The sequence below is a fragment of the Rhopalosiphum padi genome, chromosome 4 (assembly GCF_020882245.1).
Source record: "Rhopalosiphum padi isolate XX-2018 chromosome 4, ASM2088224v1, whole genome shotgun sequence".
In the NCBI taxonomy this organism is placed as follows: domain Eukaryota; kingdom Metazoa; phylum Arthropoda; class Insecta; order Hemiptera; family Aphididae; genus Rhopalosiphum; species Rhopalosiphum padi.
The window spans coordinates 53,650,293-53,669,670 of record NC_083600.1 but is presented as its reverse complement, the minus strand read 5'-3'; the positions used below and the strand labels follow the sequence as shown (position 1 = coordinate 53,669,670).

At 24.5% G+C, this 19,378-nt stretch overlaps 3 protein-coding genes across 7 annotated transcripts in view; 1 reads left to right on the top strand and 2 right to left on the bottom strand.

Moving 5' to 3' along the window:
* Nucleotides 1-6,578, bottom strand: part of LOC132928551 (multiple PDZ domain protein-like) — a 65,162-nt gene extending 58,584 nt beyond the window's left edge. For 3 of the 5 annotated variants that reach the window (XM_060993316.1, XM_060993317.1, XM_060993319.1), the window contains exons 1-6: nt 6,183-6,576; nt 4,834-4,904; nt 4,537-4,688; nt 4,261-4,473; nt 2,961-3,086; nt 1,491-1,606 (exon numbers count right to left, since the gene is read on the bottom strand). In XM_060993316.1, coding sequence (XP_060849299.1) covers nt 1,491-1,606; nt 2,961-3,086; nt 4,261-4,473; nt 4,537-4,688; nt 4,834-4,849 — 623 coding nt within the window. In that variant the 5' untranslated portion in view covers nt 4,850-4,904; nt 6,183-6,576. Of the gene's footprint in view, nt 1-1,490; nt 1,607-2,960; nt 3,087-4,260; nt 4,474-4,536; nt 4,689-4,833; nt 4,905-6,182 lie in introns of all 5 variants that reach the window. The other 2 variants (XR_009662040.1, XM_060993318.1) reach the window with 2 other exon arrangements.
* Nucleotides 6,579-14,564: 7,986 nt separating this feature from the next.
* Nucleotides 14,565-17,523, top strand: LOC132928864 (uncharacterized). The gene is made up of 4 exons (XM_060993793.1): nt 14,565-15,028; nt 15,203-15,515; nt 15,602-15,914; nt 17,033-17,523. The coding sequence occupies exons 2-4, from the start codon at nt 15,245-15,247 to the stop codon at nt 17,361-17,363; spliced, it is 915 nt and encodes a 304-aa protein (XP_060849776.1). The 5' UTR covers nt 14,565-15,028; nt 15,203-15,244; the 3' UTR covers nt 17,364-17,523.
* Nucleotides 17,524-17,762: 239 nt separating this feature from the next.
* On the bottom strand, nt 17,763-19,378 carry LOC132928863 (phenylalanine--tRNA ligase, mitochondrial). The gene has a single exon (XM_060993792.1). It carries the CDS (start codon nt 19,209-19,211, stop codon nt 17,898-17,900), a length of 1,314 nt encoding a protein of 437 aa, XP_060849775.1. The 5' UTR covers nt 19,212-19,378; the 3' UTR covers nt 17,763-17,897.

Here is a 19,378-nt window from a genome sequence, read left to right as displayed (position 1 = left end):
TTCGTTATCGGGCGGAACTCCAATTTTTCACGCAGCATAATATAGTTAATAATTTAATATTTTACGATTTTAAACTGATAAATAATATAAATCAAGTAGCTACAATTATTGATTGTATACAAATTATTATATTATATACAATATTAAAACATTATCCGAACACCTTCATACATTATTTTTTTTATTTAAATGTCTTCTTCATCAGGAAAAAAATATTATTACAATAAATTGATTTCAATCATGAATAGAAAATATAAATAAAACAATACACGAAATTATACTGATTATTGATTGTTAAAAAAAAAATAATATTAAAATTCTGGCTTATACAACTCATAATTCATAAACAAACATTTGGCATTTTTCCTAAGTAATAATAACAAGAAAAACAAGATATAAGCCTATAACCAATGTCACCTTAGATATTTTTATTTATTTAGAATGTTGTAAAATAGTATTCAATAAATTACTATAATTTATCAAATATATGTTCTAAATAATTGAATACAATAATAATTAGATGATTAATATTATAGTATAAATAATTATTAAGTTAAGCTTAAATGGAGCAATTATTGGAGCATTGTATTAAATAAAATGTTGGTAGATATTTAATACAAGATTAACAAACATATTTATTTTATTTATTATTTGGAAAAAAATCCTCAATCTCTTAATCATTTCCACACATTGTTTACCAAGCTTACTTTTTGTCACGTGAGGATATGCAAAAAAAACCGTAAAATTGTTATTACCCAAAATATTTAGTTCAATAATAGACATTATTTAAAAAATACAAGTTATAGAAGGAAAGTTAATAATATTAAATGTGCATTTTAACTTGTTAAAAAAGTTCTAACTCATTTTAGTGAAATATGGCTAAAATTTTTTTTTTTAATACAATATTTTTATTACAAATTAGATTATTCCAACACTTTTTTTTGTAAAAATATCTTTAAAATTATTATTTTTTACATTCTTATTAACTTTAAACATAGAATTATAGAACATATTTTATACTAAGAATTACTACAGTACTCAACAAAGAACACATTTTAAATTATTTTTGAATAATAAAGAATTTAACAGACACTGTTGAACAGTGGCGCCGAAATCCTTGTTAAAGTCAGGCCGGTAGGCCACATTATATTAACATCATAACTTTATTATGAGCAAATGTATATTTTTACACCCCTCCCCCCAAATTGAATATTTTTTTTTATATCAATGGGTGTTGAGTTCACAAAGTTCTGAAATTGCCTGACCACCTTTTAAAAATTTCTGCACCACTGCTATTGAATGATTTAGTAACCAGTCAATAAGTCAAAGGTACATTCACCTTAAACAATATATCTCTATGAGTAAAGTATATTTATTATATTTAAGTCAGTTGAAATCAAAAGCTATCAATCAGTATCCAATTAACACAACCTATGGTTTATACTAAAATGAATTGCAGTTATTGTTTATTAAAAATAAAAAAAACTTACCGTGCAGCAATCCCATTTTGTTGAATTTCTTGGACAAATATTCCAAGTTCTCCCTTTTCTTCGCTTCTTAAGCCAACTACACTAAAACCCAAACTGCAACCTTCTGGCTTATAGAGCTGAAAAATGTAATTATTATAATGTACCTATATATCTATAATACATTATTATGTTTAAACATGTAAAATAATTAATACAGTGTACTCTCGATTATCCGTGGAATAGGGTGGCAGGGAATCCACAGATAAGCAAATTTCGCGAATAATCCGAAAAATTAAAATTAAAAATTAAATGTATTAACAATTACCAAAAAGTATTAATATGTATTAAACAAGTGTATTGTATTTTACATCGTTATCAAGTAATTGACTATCACAACTCAATTAAACCGATAATTATATATAAATGTTAAGATATATATTTTTTTTTTTGTATACAGATATGGTAAATTATTCCGCGAAAGACAACGGATAGTCTGCTCCCGGATAATCAAGAGTACACTGTAGTTATGTATAGTAACAAATACAAACAATTAAATTTATAATTTTTTAATGAAAATATTCTTTTAGATTCCGAGTATAACTTAAAATGTATTGATTCATTTTTATATTTTATAAACATTATTATTTGATTACTTATATTTTAATTAATTTATGGATTCTCCTTTTGATTGATTAAAATTATAAAATGTCAATTAATTTTCAACACAATTTATAAATAATTGAGTAATTAGAGTAGTTAATTAATTATACCTTATAAGTATTTAAAGTTTAGATTGGGAGAGTGGCACAGGGGTATACCATATTTTAAATCAAGTATTGACAGTGGTGTATATAGAAATTAATTTCAGGGAGGGAGGTTAAAACAAATTTCCATTCTTAAATTCCAATTAATTACACAATCAAAATCAATGCCCACACCAACCATACATTTAAGGGGGAGGTTGAACTACTGCCCCCTATATACACCACTGAGTATTGAAAAATTCCATTAAATATTCAGCTTTATAATATGAATCATAAATAAATATTGACATCAAAAAAATAATAATAATGATAAAATATAATTTTTTTTTTTAAATGTTTTTAATTTGTCAATATATAAAAATAATATTTTCAAAACTTTAAATATTTAAGTAATTAATAATAAGTGTTTTACAATAAATCAATTACCATATTTACCACATATAATTAAAATATTAATTGTTGAAATAAACGATGAACCATTTTTCAGACAGTAAAATATACAAGGTTTTTAATTATTTGGTAAAACTTGGGAAAAATTTTTTTTTAATTTATTAAATTTTTACAATAATTTTGCCAGAATAAAATTGAAAAATAATAAATAGTGTTAAAATACAATAAGGAAATCAAATCTCAGGGGATGATATTCCTACTTGACTTTAACATATGCACTAAAAAATAATTGTGTTTAAATTATAACTTAGTGAATATTTGTTAATGTTAAACATACTTGAACATTATGTATTTTACGTCCTCTAGATGCTTCTTCTACTGCTTTTTGAAACTCAACTGCATAAGATGGTGTTGTGATTGGTAGTAAAGTAGGCGATATATCTTTTATTAAGGATTTACTATCCTAAAATAGAAAATAAAAACTATGAACATTTTAATTATATCATGAAAATAAAAGTTATGTAAAAAAAAAATGTATTAATAGTTATTCAAAACCAAATAAAATAAAATTTGTAAAATCTATTGTTTACTATTTCAAATTAAGAAACATACTAATTGGACATCAGTCTACAACATATATGCTGTTAAGAAGTGTAAATGTGCATAAATTGGTTATAAGGACTGATTTTTAACTATATAAAGTAAGTTTTTCCACCATATCTTTACATCTACCCAAAGTTTGATTAAAAAAATACTTCTTTCTTGTGTTCAAACTTATAATTATAAGAAATTATTTAATGGACTTACTATATAATATTACCTATATATTTATTTTTGATTATTAATAATCTTTTTTAAACTAATTAGTTTATAGGTAAAAAAAGAAAATTTTAAAGACTTATCTAATTTTACAAATAATGTACTGGTAAATTAAGCTTTTCAAATTATTCAGAGTATTTTGACACATAAAAATCAAAATTCGGACAAGTAGTTATTGTTTTATAAGTATTTAATTAAAGTTTAAGAAAGTAGATAAATATTTTGTGGGGTATCCTTATACCTTGTCACTTCATTCACTTAAATTATAGATACATATAACTCAGTCATAAATTACTCGCCCAAAATTTGTTTTTTTTGTATCAAAATACTCCAAAAACATGGAAAGCTTTGGAATATAAAATTAATAACTAATGTTGTAATTAAAAAAAGTAAAAACTTATAAAATTATAATAAAAATTATTTAAAAATATTTTTATATTATTTAAACTGGAAATTATGTAAATTTTCATATTTTAAATAACGAATGTTGTTTGATAAAAGAATCACCCTGTATGCATTGTATATTTTAACGGTTCCCAAACTGTGAGGCTCGCCACCCAGAGCCGCGTGGTAAATATTTACTGTTAACTTATATTGTCATAAAAATAAAAATGTTTGTATATTTAAATACTATAAACTTGTAATTTAATTTTTTATGGGAGGCGCAATCATTTTTTTTAATTTTTAGGGTGGCACGAACTAAAAAAGTTTGGGAACTGCTGGTATATTTAATCAATGCCTTGACATTATTATTATTATAAATAAATTGTACTTATAAAAGTATAAATAATAATAACAAATGTTTAAAAAATATACACCTTTGATGAAGGAGAAGAACTGTCTGCAGATGAACTATTTGAAAGTTTAGGAACTCTTTGATCAGAATCTAAATCTTCTGGTACACTATGGTAAGGAGTAGACTCAGTTGGCAAACTCAATACTAATTGACCAGTAACAGGTGATATATCAAAATCAACTGGTAACAATGATGGATGTTCTTGAAGTTGACAACTCAATTCAGATACAGAATCCTTTAAAAATACATTTTTATAAAGATAAATAAATTAATTAAACATTTGAGATTAATATTTTACCTGAACAGATGCAATCGTTTTTATAATTGGGTTTTGAAAAACTGAGATAAGGAGTTGAAGATCATTATTGGTATTTGCTTTTAATTTATCATCACCTGATTCATTGACCAAAGATTTTATTTCGGTCAAAATAGACAATGCTGCAGACATATCTGTAAAATAAAAATAAATAAAGTACATTAAGAATATGCTGAAGGTAAATAAACACTATTTTAAAAAGGTTTATATTAAATGTATACATTTATATTTCATAAATTATAATTTACAATCCATACTTGATTTACAAAATAATCTTACCTGTGTAAAGAGACATTTTAATAAAATGATCTGTTTTTTCTTGAAAAATATATAATTTAAATGATGCAATCCTGTAAACAAATATAATTTATTATTTTTGTCAAAATGAATAATAAATGAATAACAAAAATAATAATAACACACATTAAATTTTAAATATATTGTTTAGAATTAGAATAATGTATAATAAATTAATTTAAAACATATACATGCATAAATATATAAAAAAAATTAATGGGGAAGCTATTAGAAGTTTATTTGTGTATAAAATATCTAACATTTAGGTATAATGAATACAAATAAATACAGTCCGAATATTAACTTGAGCTCTGTTTAGAAAAACAAAATTTATGATTTATTACTATAACATAATAGTTCAATGATGGGTTTAATGCATAAAAAAAAGTAATACATTATCCTAAATTAAGATGAATGACCAAGATAATGACTGCCACTACCAGATCTTTAAGGTTCCCTAACTAGCTTTTAAAATAAGTAACAGGTAGCGATAATCCAAATAAAATTATAATTCATAGACTACGCCAAATTAATTATAAAAAATCAACCATAATCTACTTAAAAATGTTAAATAAGAAATAAAAACAAATAAATTACTAAGTATGTACAATTAATTATAGTATAATATTTTGTATTAAAATATCATATTACATTCAATATAAAAAAAATGTAATAATTATAATACATATTATAAGGCTAAGTAGAATTCAACAAAACTACTAACTATTGATATATTAAGAGGATACCACACCTACAAGTCTTTCTTACAAACGTATTACAAAGTAAATTTGTGTTCAGCACAATGTTATTTGGTTAGCTTAAAAATTTAAGTGAATAGATCTACTTTAAAATTTAAAGTTAGATTATTATCTGTTTTTGCATTCGCTTTTTAAAAATATTTTAATTTTTAAGCGAATTATGAACATTTTCATACTAAAATATTTCACTATTATCTCATTTAAAAATTGAAATATTGTAAAGAAAACCATCATATGAAGATAGTATTAGGTATTATAGACATATTATAAATATAATAAATATAATATATATATTTTATATATTATGTCAATGGATAGCATATATAATTTTACCTTAAATTTGGATATTAGGTAAATATTAAGGCTAAAAAGTAACAACAAAACATTGGTTCTGCAGAACACAAATCCACTGTAGTGCATTTGTTGAATGAATACAACACATATTGATGTAGTGTCTTCTTAGTAAATATTATATGGAATTAAGTATAGTTGTACAGTATACACTATATTAAGGTATATATTGTATACAATAATAATTTCTTCAAAATTAAAATGCAAAATTGTTTTACTTACTAGATTATTGATAATGAACTTCGTAATAGAAGTTAAAACAGTAATTGTTGATTCATTTTAATTGACCAAATGTGTAAATAAATCCAAACCAATCAAGTAGTTTAAATATATTAAAACACATACGATTCAAATATTCAATCATTCAATGGATATTATTATGATCTTGAACGGAACATTAAGTTAATTTACTTTACAATGGTAGAGAAATTGGAATGAATAATATTAATTTAGTATTTACTAACGATTTGTAAATAAATAGAAATTGATAAAAAGGTAATTAATAACTAATAAATATTATGTTGTACTTTTACTTCAGTAGTTCAGTACTTGTATAATCGTGACTTAATGACTTATACTGAGTGAGTTACAGCTATGTGTGATACTAGGATAATCTGATCGACTGTTTCGTTTTGTTATGATAAAAGGAAGATGCACCAAGCGTAGAAGAATTTTAATGAATATACAGTGTGGCCAAATTATGTTGTAAGTGTTTCGCACAGTTTAAGACATTTATTTTTTTTTTTTTTTTTTACTGGCGTAAAATATAGATACATTTTGTATCTTATATATATTAATATATTATATAGTTTTATGTAAATCATTGTTTTTTGAATACGGTAAATTATACACCTTAAAAAAGTGTACTTATGTAGTATGTGTACATAAGATCCCGGAATCAAAGCCTAAAATAAAAAAGACTGTCAAAAATTCTACCACTTCCATTATTTTTTTTTGTAGATAATTTTATTAAGTAGGTACCTGTACAGTAATATAGTATAATATAATATATATATTATATATATGAAGGTATTGTGATTTTTATTTTTAATTTAGTAATTACAATCTGTATTGAATATTTGAATCAGAAATATGTTTTTTTTTTAACCTTATGAATGAAAAAATTGTATATTCGTGTTAATCACGAAGTCAACCTCATACCTATACACAGTAAAAATCGTATGGTATTTTTGATATTTCTCATACCCCCCCACCGCCACTGAAATAAATTTATTTCATTATTTTATTATAAATTATAACTATAATATGCTGTATGCCAATGTACCTATGGGTACTATTATTATAGTGGTAATATCAGTATTTTGTAGATAATATATACCTAGGACATAGGTAAGGTATAATTGTATAAATACATAAAATATAAATATGCTAAACTGTAAATTATTTTTAGTTAATAAAATATATTCACAGAAAATTGTAGATTTTATAGACCTTTTGATTATATTATGATTATTATTAATTATATGTATACATGCCACATGGGTATTTCATTAAAAAAGTACATGTTAAACTTTAATTTGTACATGTGTTAATTTAAAAAATAATATCACCTGCGTTTTATGTAATTATAAAAATAAATATTGGATTTGTTTACCAGACATTTATTCTTACAGTCTTATACTTCTATTTCATTGGACTTTTATATTCCAAACGAATGTTTTGATTTTATAATAATGATGTGGTTTTTTTTCATCACGTTTTAGTGTTGTAATAGTGCTTTGATTTTTTACTTCAGCCCCTCTCTGAAAAGGTGAATGAATCTAGTTGGTAATTTGGGGGGGGGGGTCATAAGTAAAAAATGTCCAGTAGTTTTCAAAAGCGTCAGGAAAAACCCTGAAAAAGTGACGGAAAAACGGTTATATATACTTAATAATATAATTTATAAATTATTAATAATAATATATATATTATTTACTTTTCACTTGTCGACAAAATCGTTTTTCTGATTTTGCTCTAACTCAAAAACAAATCATTGTAAAAGCTATTTATAGACCATTGAAATTTTCGATTTTTCTAAAAAAATTACGGGGACACGGGGTTATCTCGCAAAACGTTTGTCTACTACTCTGCTTGTCTAAACTTTAAATACATATATTATATTTTTATGTATCAAAATGCTCAGAAAAATATTCTGCTTTAGAATATGAAAGTAACACTCTATGATGTCATTCAAAAGAGTAAAAAACTTAAAAAAAATATATATATAAGGATAAAAAATATTTAAAAATATAATTTTTTAATAAAAATTTTGATTTTTTAACAACTTGAATTGTATTTCAATTGAAACTATGTAAAAAAATTGTTTTAAAAAACATGAATACTTTTTGAAATAATGAGTGTTTCATGATAAAAGAATCACGCTGTAAACTTTTTAAATTTATACTTACATATTTCTTGTTTTTATTATGCATATAGTATATTAAATAATTTGATGACATATGTTTTAAATTACACAAATATTCTAAGTATTCTAATTATGAAATGTTATAAATTAATAATTATAATATGCAACTACGATAACAGCTAAGAAAAAATAATATATTTTTATACATTTATTAATTTATAATAAGTACATAGTTTTACATTTCTTTTTAGAATTCATAAATTTATATGCCTTTTTCGGGTGTGCAAGCAATTTTGAAATTTCAAAAAAAAAAAAAAATAAAATTTTAAAAATAAGTATACTACGTATATGGTATATGTAAAACACCCACATATGTTCTGCTTCGAACTTCCAATTATTTCCATACATCATGAACCAAATCAAGGCATAAACATAAATAGTAAAAATCAATTTAAAAACTAAAATACAATAAAATGTTATAGTACAATATTTTTTTATAACCAATGTAATTTAAAGTTGTAATCATGATTTACCAATATAGAGTATACCAATATTAATAAATATCAATATAAAAATTAAAATATTTAAAATACAATTAAATTGTAATCATGTTAATAATTATGCATTATTTCATTAAGGTTCAGGCCAATTGGAACTATTTTAAAAGTAAAGGGTGCAACTACACACCCTGATCAGTGATCACTATACCCCCCCCCAAATAACGCCCCTGTGATACACACCTTTCTAAAAACAATTAAAATGTATAGGTTAGGTTAAGTTACCTATAAAATTCCTAGTATCTATTTATTTGACGGTAATGTAATTCTAAATAGAAAATCAAAGTTTCATCATCATATAATATAGTTTTAATATGTGACTATATGACATGTATATAAATTTAAATTAAATATATTTTTTTGTACTTTTAGTTAAATAATTACAAACAAATTTGTGTAACTCAATCAGCCCCCTACTAAATCTAGTCCTAATATAGGCTGTATACATATTACATAGATGACATTTAATTAATTTATCACGATTTCTTATATTTTGTGCTCATATTTGACATACGCATACTGCATAGCTTGCTTGATATCTATATTAATATATTATTACAATATAATAATTAAATATAAATTTAATATCGTATTAATTGTATTGAGTATACTATAATAGTATAATACGACTATACCAATAACGGAACAATGCATCACTTAATGATATAATTTATTATTATTTTTAAATATAAGTATATACCATATACCTAATAATTACATGTTATCGAAATCAATCACGAATCACATATAGCAGATTATCTTATACTATACCTATTTTATAGCAGTATAGCTATTATATGAGCATTTATAAGTACTGTAGTATACTGTATAATATATTCAGTGTCGGATCTAGGAAGGACAAGTGGGTATCTTTGATTTGGGCGGCCTGGGCGCTGTTGGTATACGGGTGCTCATGAAAAATTTAAAATACTGACCTCCGTAGCTAATACTATGTATAAGGGTGCTACATTTATATTAGCCCCGAGCGTCAAATATCCTAAATATTACGAATATATTAAGTTATTAACTATATCAGTATTTCGAAATCCCGTGTCATCTATTTATCACCCGCTACCCTTGTAAATTTTATTATTATTGCATAACAATTAAAACCCGCATTAACATTAAGCTTATTTTTACCTAATAAGAAAATTAATCTTCTTTATTGCTTTATTGATTTTGAAAAATTTAGATAAAAATAAGTTTTGTAAGTTAATATTTTTATTAAATCTTAAATATACATACATATATACCAATCTTGTAGCGGGTTACCGTTTTTGACTGTTCCTTCTGGATTTTTTGTGTATTTTATATTTTTTAAATAATTTGGCTGAACCCCAATAGTTTTGGTTTATTTCCACTTTCCACAAATATTATTGAGAACAATACAGTACAATTTCTTGAAAAAAAAATATACATCATTAAATTTCTCATAAATTAATTATTGATATAACATATAAAACTAAATTAATCTTAATGTTCTTTTCTAATTGTTCTTGGCTATTATTATTTATTATTTATTTTCATTATACATTACAAATTACTTGATTTAATACACCTAATTGAATATAATAAAAGATGGTAATTTGTTAAATGTTATGACATTGAATAGAAATCGAGAATACCTATATTATATAGCTTATTGGTACAAAATATGTGTTAAATACCTATATATACCTATTATCTTCTATGATATTATACAATTATTTATAAATTAATAAATATATACATACATATTATACTGTATAATACCTACTCACTACAAAATACAAATTCGCTATGTAATATATATAATTTATGATTTAATTTTTTTAATAAAATATTTATCCATTTATAAATTATTTTGATGTTATATGTCACGGATAGAAGTGGCCCGATGATTCAGAGCTGTTATGTATATCAAGTTTGCATAATACTGCAATTCTATATACAGCTTTGCCTCATCTTGCCTCTCCCGACCCGCGAAAATAGTCTTTTAAACACTTTTTTTCCGGCACCTCTGTAAAATGTTAGTTCTTTAAAATTATGATATTAAAATTTGAAAATGAATGAAACTATTTTATATTTATATAATATTCACTGCAAACACAATAATATGGTATAAGACCACATACACACAACCATTCACCAAACACAACTGAGCGCTGTCACAGATATCTAAACATTAGTATAGGTAATTTTATACACTACTGTAAAGGAACGTTTATATAAAGCGTTAATTTTAAAATTCAACTCTGTCGCCCAACATTCTATAATGGCACCCGTTTCCGTTACCAATCGTTTCGTATGCATACAGTGTCGTTTATGGTCTTAAAAAACATTTTCTTTCTTCGATGACCAACCATCGTAATGTCTTAAGTTTTTTATTATATTATTATTATTATTGTAACAATAAAATATTTATAATACAAATATACCAGAAATTATTTAGTTTTAATATTTTAAATGCCTAATGTGTGTTTTTTCATGATAGTTATTATTATTGTTTTTTGTATTATTATTAAAACTAAACTATTAAAAAACAAACAATGGTTAATATAATATAAAATTATTCATGACCTCATGGGTACTTGAAACCTTATAATATTTTATAATATTATAAATATATATTTTTTTTTTACTATTTTTTCTACGTAGATTAATTATAATACTTTAAGCATTTTAGGTATTGCCTACTTATGAATAATTAGTTATACCACGAACCTATATATTTACACCGTTCTACAACAAATTTATATATTGATCTATGTGATTAAGTCCTAAGGTTAATAACAATCATATATAATATAAAAAATATAATATTACCTTTACCTATTATAATAATCAATAATAAAATAAATTCTATGTTGTCTGCAAAAAATAATATAACCAGCTGTATTACTTATAATTAAACAAATTACTATTTACTATAGTTACAAAATAAATACATAAAAAATATACTTAGTAATGTAGGCTGACAAACCGCCTACACTCAGAATTGTTTATCAAATTCAATTATTTATCATTGAATTTAAATTTAACACATACATTACACTATTACAGTGATTTACTCAATGAAGAATTAACTAATCAATAATCATACATAATGTACAGTACTACAGTTTAGTTAACCAATTGTTTTTATATTTTAAATACCTATTATTTAATCATACAAATTACTATTTGTACACGTCATTTTTCGGTAAAAAAAAATCAGTTCGCCGTACTACTAATTTATTCTGTAGTACTATATGTTGCTCTAAATTAAGCCACAGCTCACAATATTTACCACACAATATTATTATTAAATATTTATATATATTAGTTACCTACATTTTTTTATGATGAATATAAAGGGGGAGGCATAAAGCATTTATTGGGTTCCAATAAGTGCTAATATAACAACCTATCAAATATATCCAAATTATAAAAAAAAAATTATAATAAATTTTATAATTTACTGTACACATTACTTAAACCTATTGGCTATTATATTGTTCTGCAATTTTTTTTAAAACGGAAATTATGTGTTTATTAACAGACTACTGTGGTAAAATATATAATATATTATATAATACAAGTAATACAACTATACACGTTTATACAAGAAAAAGATATAGGATGCAGCTAAGCACGTTCAATATAGGTTCAAAAAATTAATAGTATTATTACTATAAATATCACGTACCATAGAATTACATATTATATACGGGTGGCAGAAGCCAAAAAACCGGATGATGATAGTCTGAAGCGGTACGCGGGCACGGGCCACTGTCAAAATATTTTATCCGCACACCGTTCGAACAATGGTTATAAGTTATAACTTATAACGTACGCATCATAAATTATCAACGACCGATGGAAGGTATAAAGCTGGTTTATATAATATGTACCTACATAGTTACTATACAGACACATAAATACGTATAAATATTTGCCAACTTCCGTTTGACCGTTTGACGCGATTTACTTATTTGTATACTGTATACATCTAACTGCCCAATACTTTGGTCAAACAAATATTATAGGTACTATAGTTAGGCATAGCCGTGTACTGTGTAGGTATATCATACTTATATAAGTTATAATAAAACATGAACAAGTGCGTTAACCCTATGACCATCATTAACAACATTCACTAATCATTAGATTTTAAGTACAAGCAGTGCCATTGATTAAACCTATTTGGCTCTACTATATTTTAGTTTTTTTTTTTAATACCTATACTTACAAGTATATATATTTGTAGAGTTGTTATAAAATATATACTATGTTATATAGGACCTACCACCTAAGTACACACTATACACCTATTATAATATATAGAACATACTGATCTCATATTATATAGGTATATTTAAATTTAAAAAAAATTATACTCCTAATATTCTGCTATTGCTATATATTTGCTTATGAATATTAATAATAGATAGACTTACTTTTTCATCAGATTGACCCTGATGTGTGGTGTATTTAGGATTTTAGGGTTTTAAATTCAAGAGGATATGTATTTATCCAGAGCTAGTAATAACTAGCTAGGAATTTCAAGGGGGGGGAGGGATGTTGTTCAAAATTAATTGACAAAATTATACACACAAAATTAATAATTTTACGTATATACTTTATTGTACAATCGCATTACAAGTGAATAGATAATGCTTTATGAGAAAAAATTTAAATATTATTATTATTATTATTATTAATAAAAAACAAATTTTAATCTATGAGTATACCACGGCTAAGAGGAGCTAGGGTGTACTACACTTGTAACACTCCCCCTGGCTACACGCCTGGTAATAACAGAAACATAATAAAAATAATATACATTGTTAAATATGTTAATATAATTCAGTTTTTTACTAAATTGGTTTTATTTTTTAACATACCTAATTTGTATTTATTTTGTGAAAATGTGAAATATTAATTAAAATATTCCATTACTTATATTCAAATATAAATATTATAATTATTACATATAAATTATACTATAAGTAATATAACACAAAATCAGGACTGTTTAATAGATTTTGAGGCCAGCTGGGACACTTTTAATTTGGAACCTCTGTGTTACGAGAATGGTTCAATCGAAATTCCACAATTGTGAAACCTAACCTATTATAATTTAATTATATTTATGCGATACGCTATACAAAGTTATTACATTTTCAATTATTATTAAATATTTAAATATAATAGGTATAATTTACTTTTGAAATTTTTGAAATGAGATATAATCTTGTTTATTTCCATAATCGTCTTTAGTTGGTAGTTGATGATATTTACTTATTAATTATGTACACCTATAGTTTAATCATTTAATTATTATTATTAATAATAATAATAATAATAATAATAATCTAAATAATAACCATTCAAGTCATTACTTGGTAATTTGGTATGGTATTACTTTTTATACAAATCTCGAAATAGTTGACAAAGTAAACTTTAAATAACGGTACTCATTTTTATTCGTATTGACCGAATTGAATATGCTAATGTGAATTATAAAGTTAAATTGTAACATTACTATTGAATATAATTAAATATCAAACTGTGTGTTATCAATCTTATCATATTACGAGTACTTGTCTTATGACTTATACCATTTAAGTTAATAATAAGTCTGTAATAATTTAAACTTTCGCTCCAAATGTATAGACCAATTACGGGGCCGGACTCATTTATGGTTTTATTTCATGTGCAGAATGGTAATATATTGTATATTGTTTTGTGGTAGTGGTATCCGACGTAATCCTCTTTGACGATTTCATTTAGTCTGCGATAGTACTATCTACAACGTCCTCATTTCGCGCCAAAATAAAATAAATAGACATAATTCATGGTCTGTACCTTAATTCTGTACCACGAACTATGATTATAATCTTAGTCCGTGGTCTGTACTCAGTTGTACTTAGATAGTATAAAAACCGTATATTATCTATGGGTTAGTAGCACGATTATAGATAATCTATTGTCGCGGTCTGCAGAGTGCAGAGTGTATACTGTAATTCTAAATTTCTATGTTTTATTATATCGTCTAATTTATCCACGAAGGTTGAAGTATATTGTCAATGCACAAATATTTTATTATCCAATATCCGTGTGTTTAATTGCTGTACATATATTTTAGTTACAAACCATTGGTTTTATTGGTTGGCTGTATTTATGTAAGTATATTATAAATTATAATAATTATTAATTATGTTATATTCTATGCAGTTTGCTAAGTATAATATGTTTTTACATTTTATTGTTGTATTTTATAAATATAGGTTAATAAAAGTTCATTAATTTACATTTAATATTTGTGTAATTAAATAATTATTATTTTGTGTGTATAGGATTTTTATTATCTATTAATTTACAATAGTATCATTGTGAAAATGGCATCAAATGAAGCAGAAGATGGAAATAGAAGAAATCTCAACTACGACGACTTAGATGTGTATAGTAAACTAGAAGTTAAACTTACAGCACGTAATAAAATAACATATCACAAAGAAATTGTCTTACCCTGTGCTCATATTGAGGACACAGACCTTTCAGATATTTTGGATAATATACCTTCAGTTAGACCCAATAAACATTTAGAGGATAATGCAAAATCTGTTAGTTTATTAATGGATAATATTCGCAAAGTGAAACGTGCTTCAGGTATAAATATTTGAAATTAAAGTTGTCTTGTATAGTTATAATTAATATAGGTACTTATCTACTAATCTTGTATTTTTATATAATAGAATTGGAAATGGATTTTACTATTGATGAAGGAAGAAATGAACATGATGAAGTGAGTCAAGTCATTGCACGACTTCGACAACAGTCTGAAAAACTTTTTAAAAGAATTATACATACTCAAGTGGCTTTCAATGAATGTTTAAGTTCAACGGACGATTTAGAAAACAAAGAACATTTAAAAAATCATATTAAGTTTATAGAAAAAACTTGTAAATTTGATAGAGGTGTAGAATCAGTAATTCGTTGTAACAAAAATACATTAGAAAAACATATTGACAAAAACTTGAAAATTGAAAATGTCGAGGAATTTAAAAAGTAAGTATAATATGCAGTTATTCTTAAAGAAAAATTTATTCTAACAATATTTTTGAAAAATGTTTGGTTGTTTAAGAAAATGTTAAAAATATAAAATGTATGCTAAAAAAAGTGGCTGGAATATAAGTTTAATAAGTTTGCATATTATGTTTGTTAAAATACCCAATATATGATAAATATGACTAAGATTAGAAAGTTAATAGTTACTCAATTATATTAACAATTATTTTTTTGAACTTATTAAGTTAAATAGAAATTAGTTAATATTTAAAAATAAAAGTAATTCCCTTTTTTCAATTGAATATTTATAATCTATGCTAAAGTATATTAAAAAAAATCTATAAAAGCATCTAAGTACTTACACAAAAATAAAAATAATACATTAGTAGTAATGACAGTTTCAATTTATCAGAAAAAATAACAGAAAGGATGCTGTCCAATGATAGAACCTATTATTAACAAAAGTTATTAATTTTTAATGAGATTTAGGGTCACCTAATAAGTATCAAACTTATTTATCTGGTTACTATAGAGTTGTTATTGAGAGATTTGAAATGAATGTATTTGAGTGAGATGTTATTTTCTAAAGAAATTTATGTAAGTACTTAAGTTGTTTTGATCTTAAAATAGCACATTTGACATTTTAACAGTTTGTTATTTATTATTTACAATACACATCGCATTATTAACATTTCCACTATATAATTATATACTTTTTAATGTTCTATTAAAAATTATGTAGATTTGGGTCAATTTATATTTGCCCGAGTTATACATACTACTTAGTATATTTTATTTACTTCATTTATAGTTTGTATCACAAAGAAAATGTACTGCATTTTAATAAAAACCAGATATTCATGCATATCCTCACAATGCTTCGCGCATAATATACTCAACACATTCAGCCTGGCACCTTTTTTTAGTTCAGTCTACATACATAAAATGGTACCTTCTTTCATGAGACAGACCCATATTAAAATTGATGTACTTAGTATAAATTGATAAAATTTTAAAGTATAATTCCATTATATGAATATTATTTAATTTTTTTTTTTTTTGTAATTATAATAATTAAATCAAATTTAAAGTTAACTATAACTATATTTTTTTTTCAGTACATATAATGAATTGGCCCAAGGAGTGTTATCTACAATTTATGATACTGGTGTGAAAACATTCAAAAATCATGAACATTTATTAGCTATTGAACAATACAATATACCTACTGAAGAAGGATTAGTTGCTGAAGAGTTGATAATAGGGAAGTTAGATCCATTTACAAAACAACCAATCACTAAACCTGTACGCAACAAAATTTGCACTCATATCTATGATCAAGAATCAGTCAATCAAATGTTCCAGCATAAACTGTTAATATCATGTCCGTATATTGGATGTACAAACAAACGTTTTACAAAAACTGATCTTTCCACGAATAGCGATTAATTAATTTGTGTTTATTTTTAATTAATTGATGTAAAAAAAAAGTTGAAACTTGTTCAGTCAGGATGACCATGATAATATTTTATGATAATTATTTTGTATACTTTAATTTATTTATATATAATGTACATATCTAATTTAAAATATATAATAGTATAGTGTACACCTCAAATGTAAAGTACATAATATTATATAATATGTTAGTTTTCAAAAAATTAAGTATTTTCTTTTGGTATTGAAAATTATTATATTAATTATACAATAATATTAAATGTGTTGTATTAAATATTTATTTAATCAAAATTATACATGAAATGTCCAATAATTACCTCTTAAAATCACAAATCAATGTATGATTCAATATTTATTATCAAACTAATAATAAAAAATACAACTTTCTAATTATGTTAAAATTTATGATTTACTTTTATTTTAATTTACAATTTGTACAATTAAAAAAAAAGTGTCTTTCATACATCTATTTCAAGTTATAAGCAAACTAAAATATCAGTCTTGACAAATTAAATCATGTAGATACTATCTTAATTTTATGCCTAAAATTTGTGTAGCATTTATCTCAATCAGTTTGTGTACTTCATTCACTTCTGCTTGACTCAATGTTTTTTCTAAATGTCTATAAACTATGCGATAACAATGACTTACATTTCCAGTTTTTGGATGTGTAAATTGGTCTATTAATTTTACTTGTTCAATTAGCTGACCACCGTAGTTTCCAACAAGTTCATAAAAATCATTAGAACAGAAAGGTTTATCCTTAGGTAACCAAAAACTAATATCATTTATGCATTGAGGGTATATACTGATTGGTTTATATTTCATTCGTCCATCTTTAGGTAAATTTTGAAACTGGTTGAGAAATCCTGAATCTTTAGACCAAAATAAACGTATGTCTGGTATAGAATAAAATGGCATTGCTAAACGCTCTAATCCAAGACCAAATGCCCAACCAATTCGGTTGCCAGCTCCTGCATTTTTTAAAATTTCATGTCGAATAACTCCACATCCTAAAGCTTCAATCCACTGACCATTGTAATTTATTTCTAATTCAAATGATGGATGTGTAAAAGGAAAATACTCTGATACCCACCTGTATTCAATTTCTTCACCAAATACTTTTTTAATCATTGCGACCAATGTCTTTTTTAAATGGTTGGTAACAATATCATTGGCTTCTATTGAGTAAACCCCTTGTTTTTCATTGTTTGAATTATTTTTGTCAGTATCAAATATATTAACATTACTTCCATGAATTAATTCTAGTTCATTTGGAGTAAATATATGCACACCATCAGCTTGATGAAATACAGGATAGTGAGTGGCGTCAATTTCGTCTCTTCTGTAAACATCGCCAAATATCACAAAATTGTCCAATCCCATTTTAATCAATTCAGATTGGTGGGCAGTACAGTGTGCACGAAGCATGTGAGTTTTATTCAAATAATAGCTATCGGTTTTGTTTCTACTTGGATGATCTTTGGGCACAAGCAACGAGTCAAAATTTTCATTAGTCGTCACGACAGGGCTAATCTTGTCGTAAATAGAAAAAATTGGATTACCCGTTCGTCCTCTGAAATGATCGTAGAAAAAATCGACTAGACGCTGTTTGAACAAGTTGAGAGGGTGGCCAACACGATTGTGATTATTAATACCGATAAACGATAATATTTTTGGTGTGACGTTAGTGCACTCGTCTCTAGTGTAAGATTTACCATCAATTACCACAGATTTTGAAACGGCACAACTTGTATTCGAATAAGTTGCTTCTATCGTGTAACCGATACGGATTTGGCGGAAAAAGTACACTCGGTTATTAAATTGTCGTTTGAACATGTTGATGTTTTTTTTTAAAAAATCATATTGATTAAAACATTAATTATCATATATTATATACCTTTAAAATAATAAAAATTATTAAAATTTAGAACTGATAAATGAGAATTACATATAATTTTGTGAATCTAAATTCTAAGCAATATTAAATTTCTACTCACAATCAT

Coding starts and splice junctions, on each gene's coding strand:
- LOC132928864 (XM_060993793.1), top strand. CDS start 15,245: ATGGCATCAAATGAAGCAGAAGATGGAAATAGAAGAAATCTCAACTAC. Junction 15,516..15,601: donor CAAAGTGAAACGTGCTTCAG/GTATAAATATTT, acceptor TTTATATAATAG/AATTGGAAATGGATTTTACT. Junction 15,915..17,032: donor AATGTCGAGGAATTTAAAAA/GTAAGTATAATA, acceptor TTTTTTTTTCAG/TACATATAATGAATTGGCCC.
- LOC132928863 (XM_060993792.1), bottom strand. CDS start 19,211: ATGTTCAAACGACAATTTAATAACCGAGTGTACTTTTTCCGCCAAATC.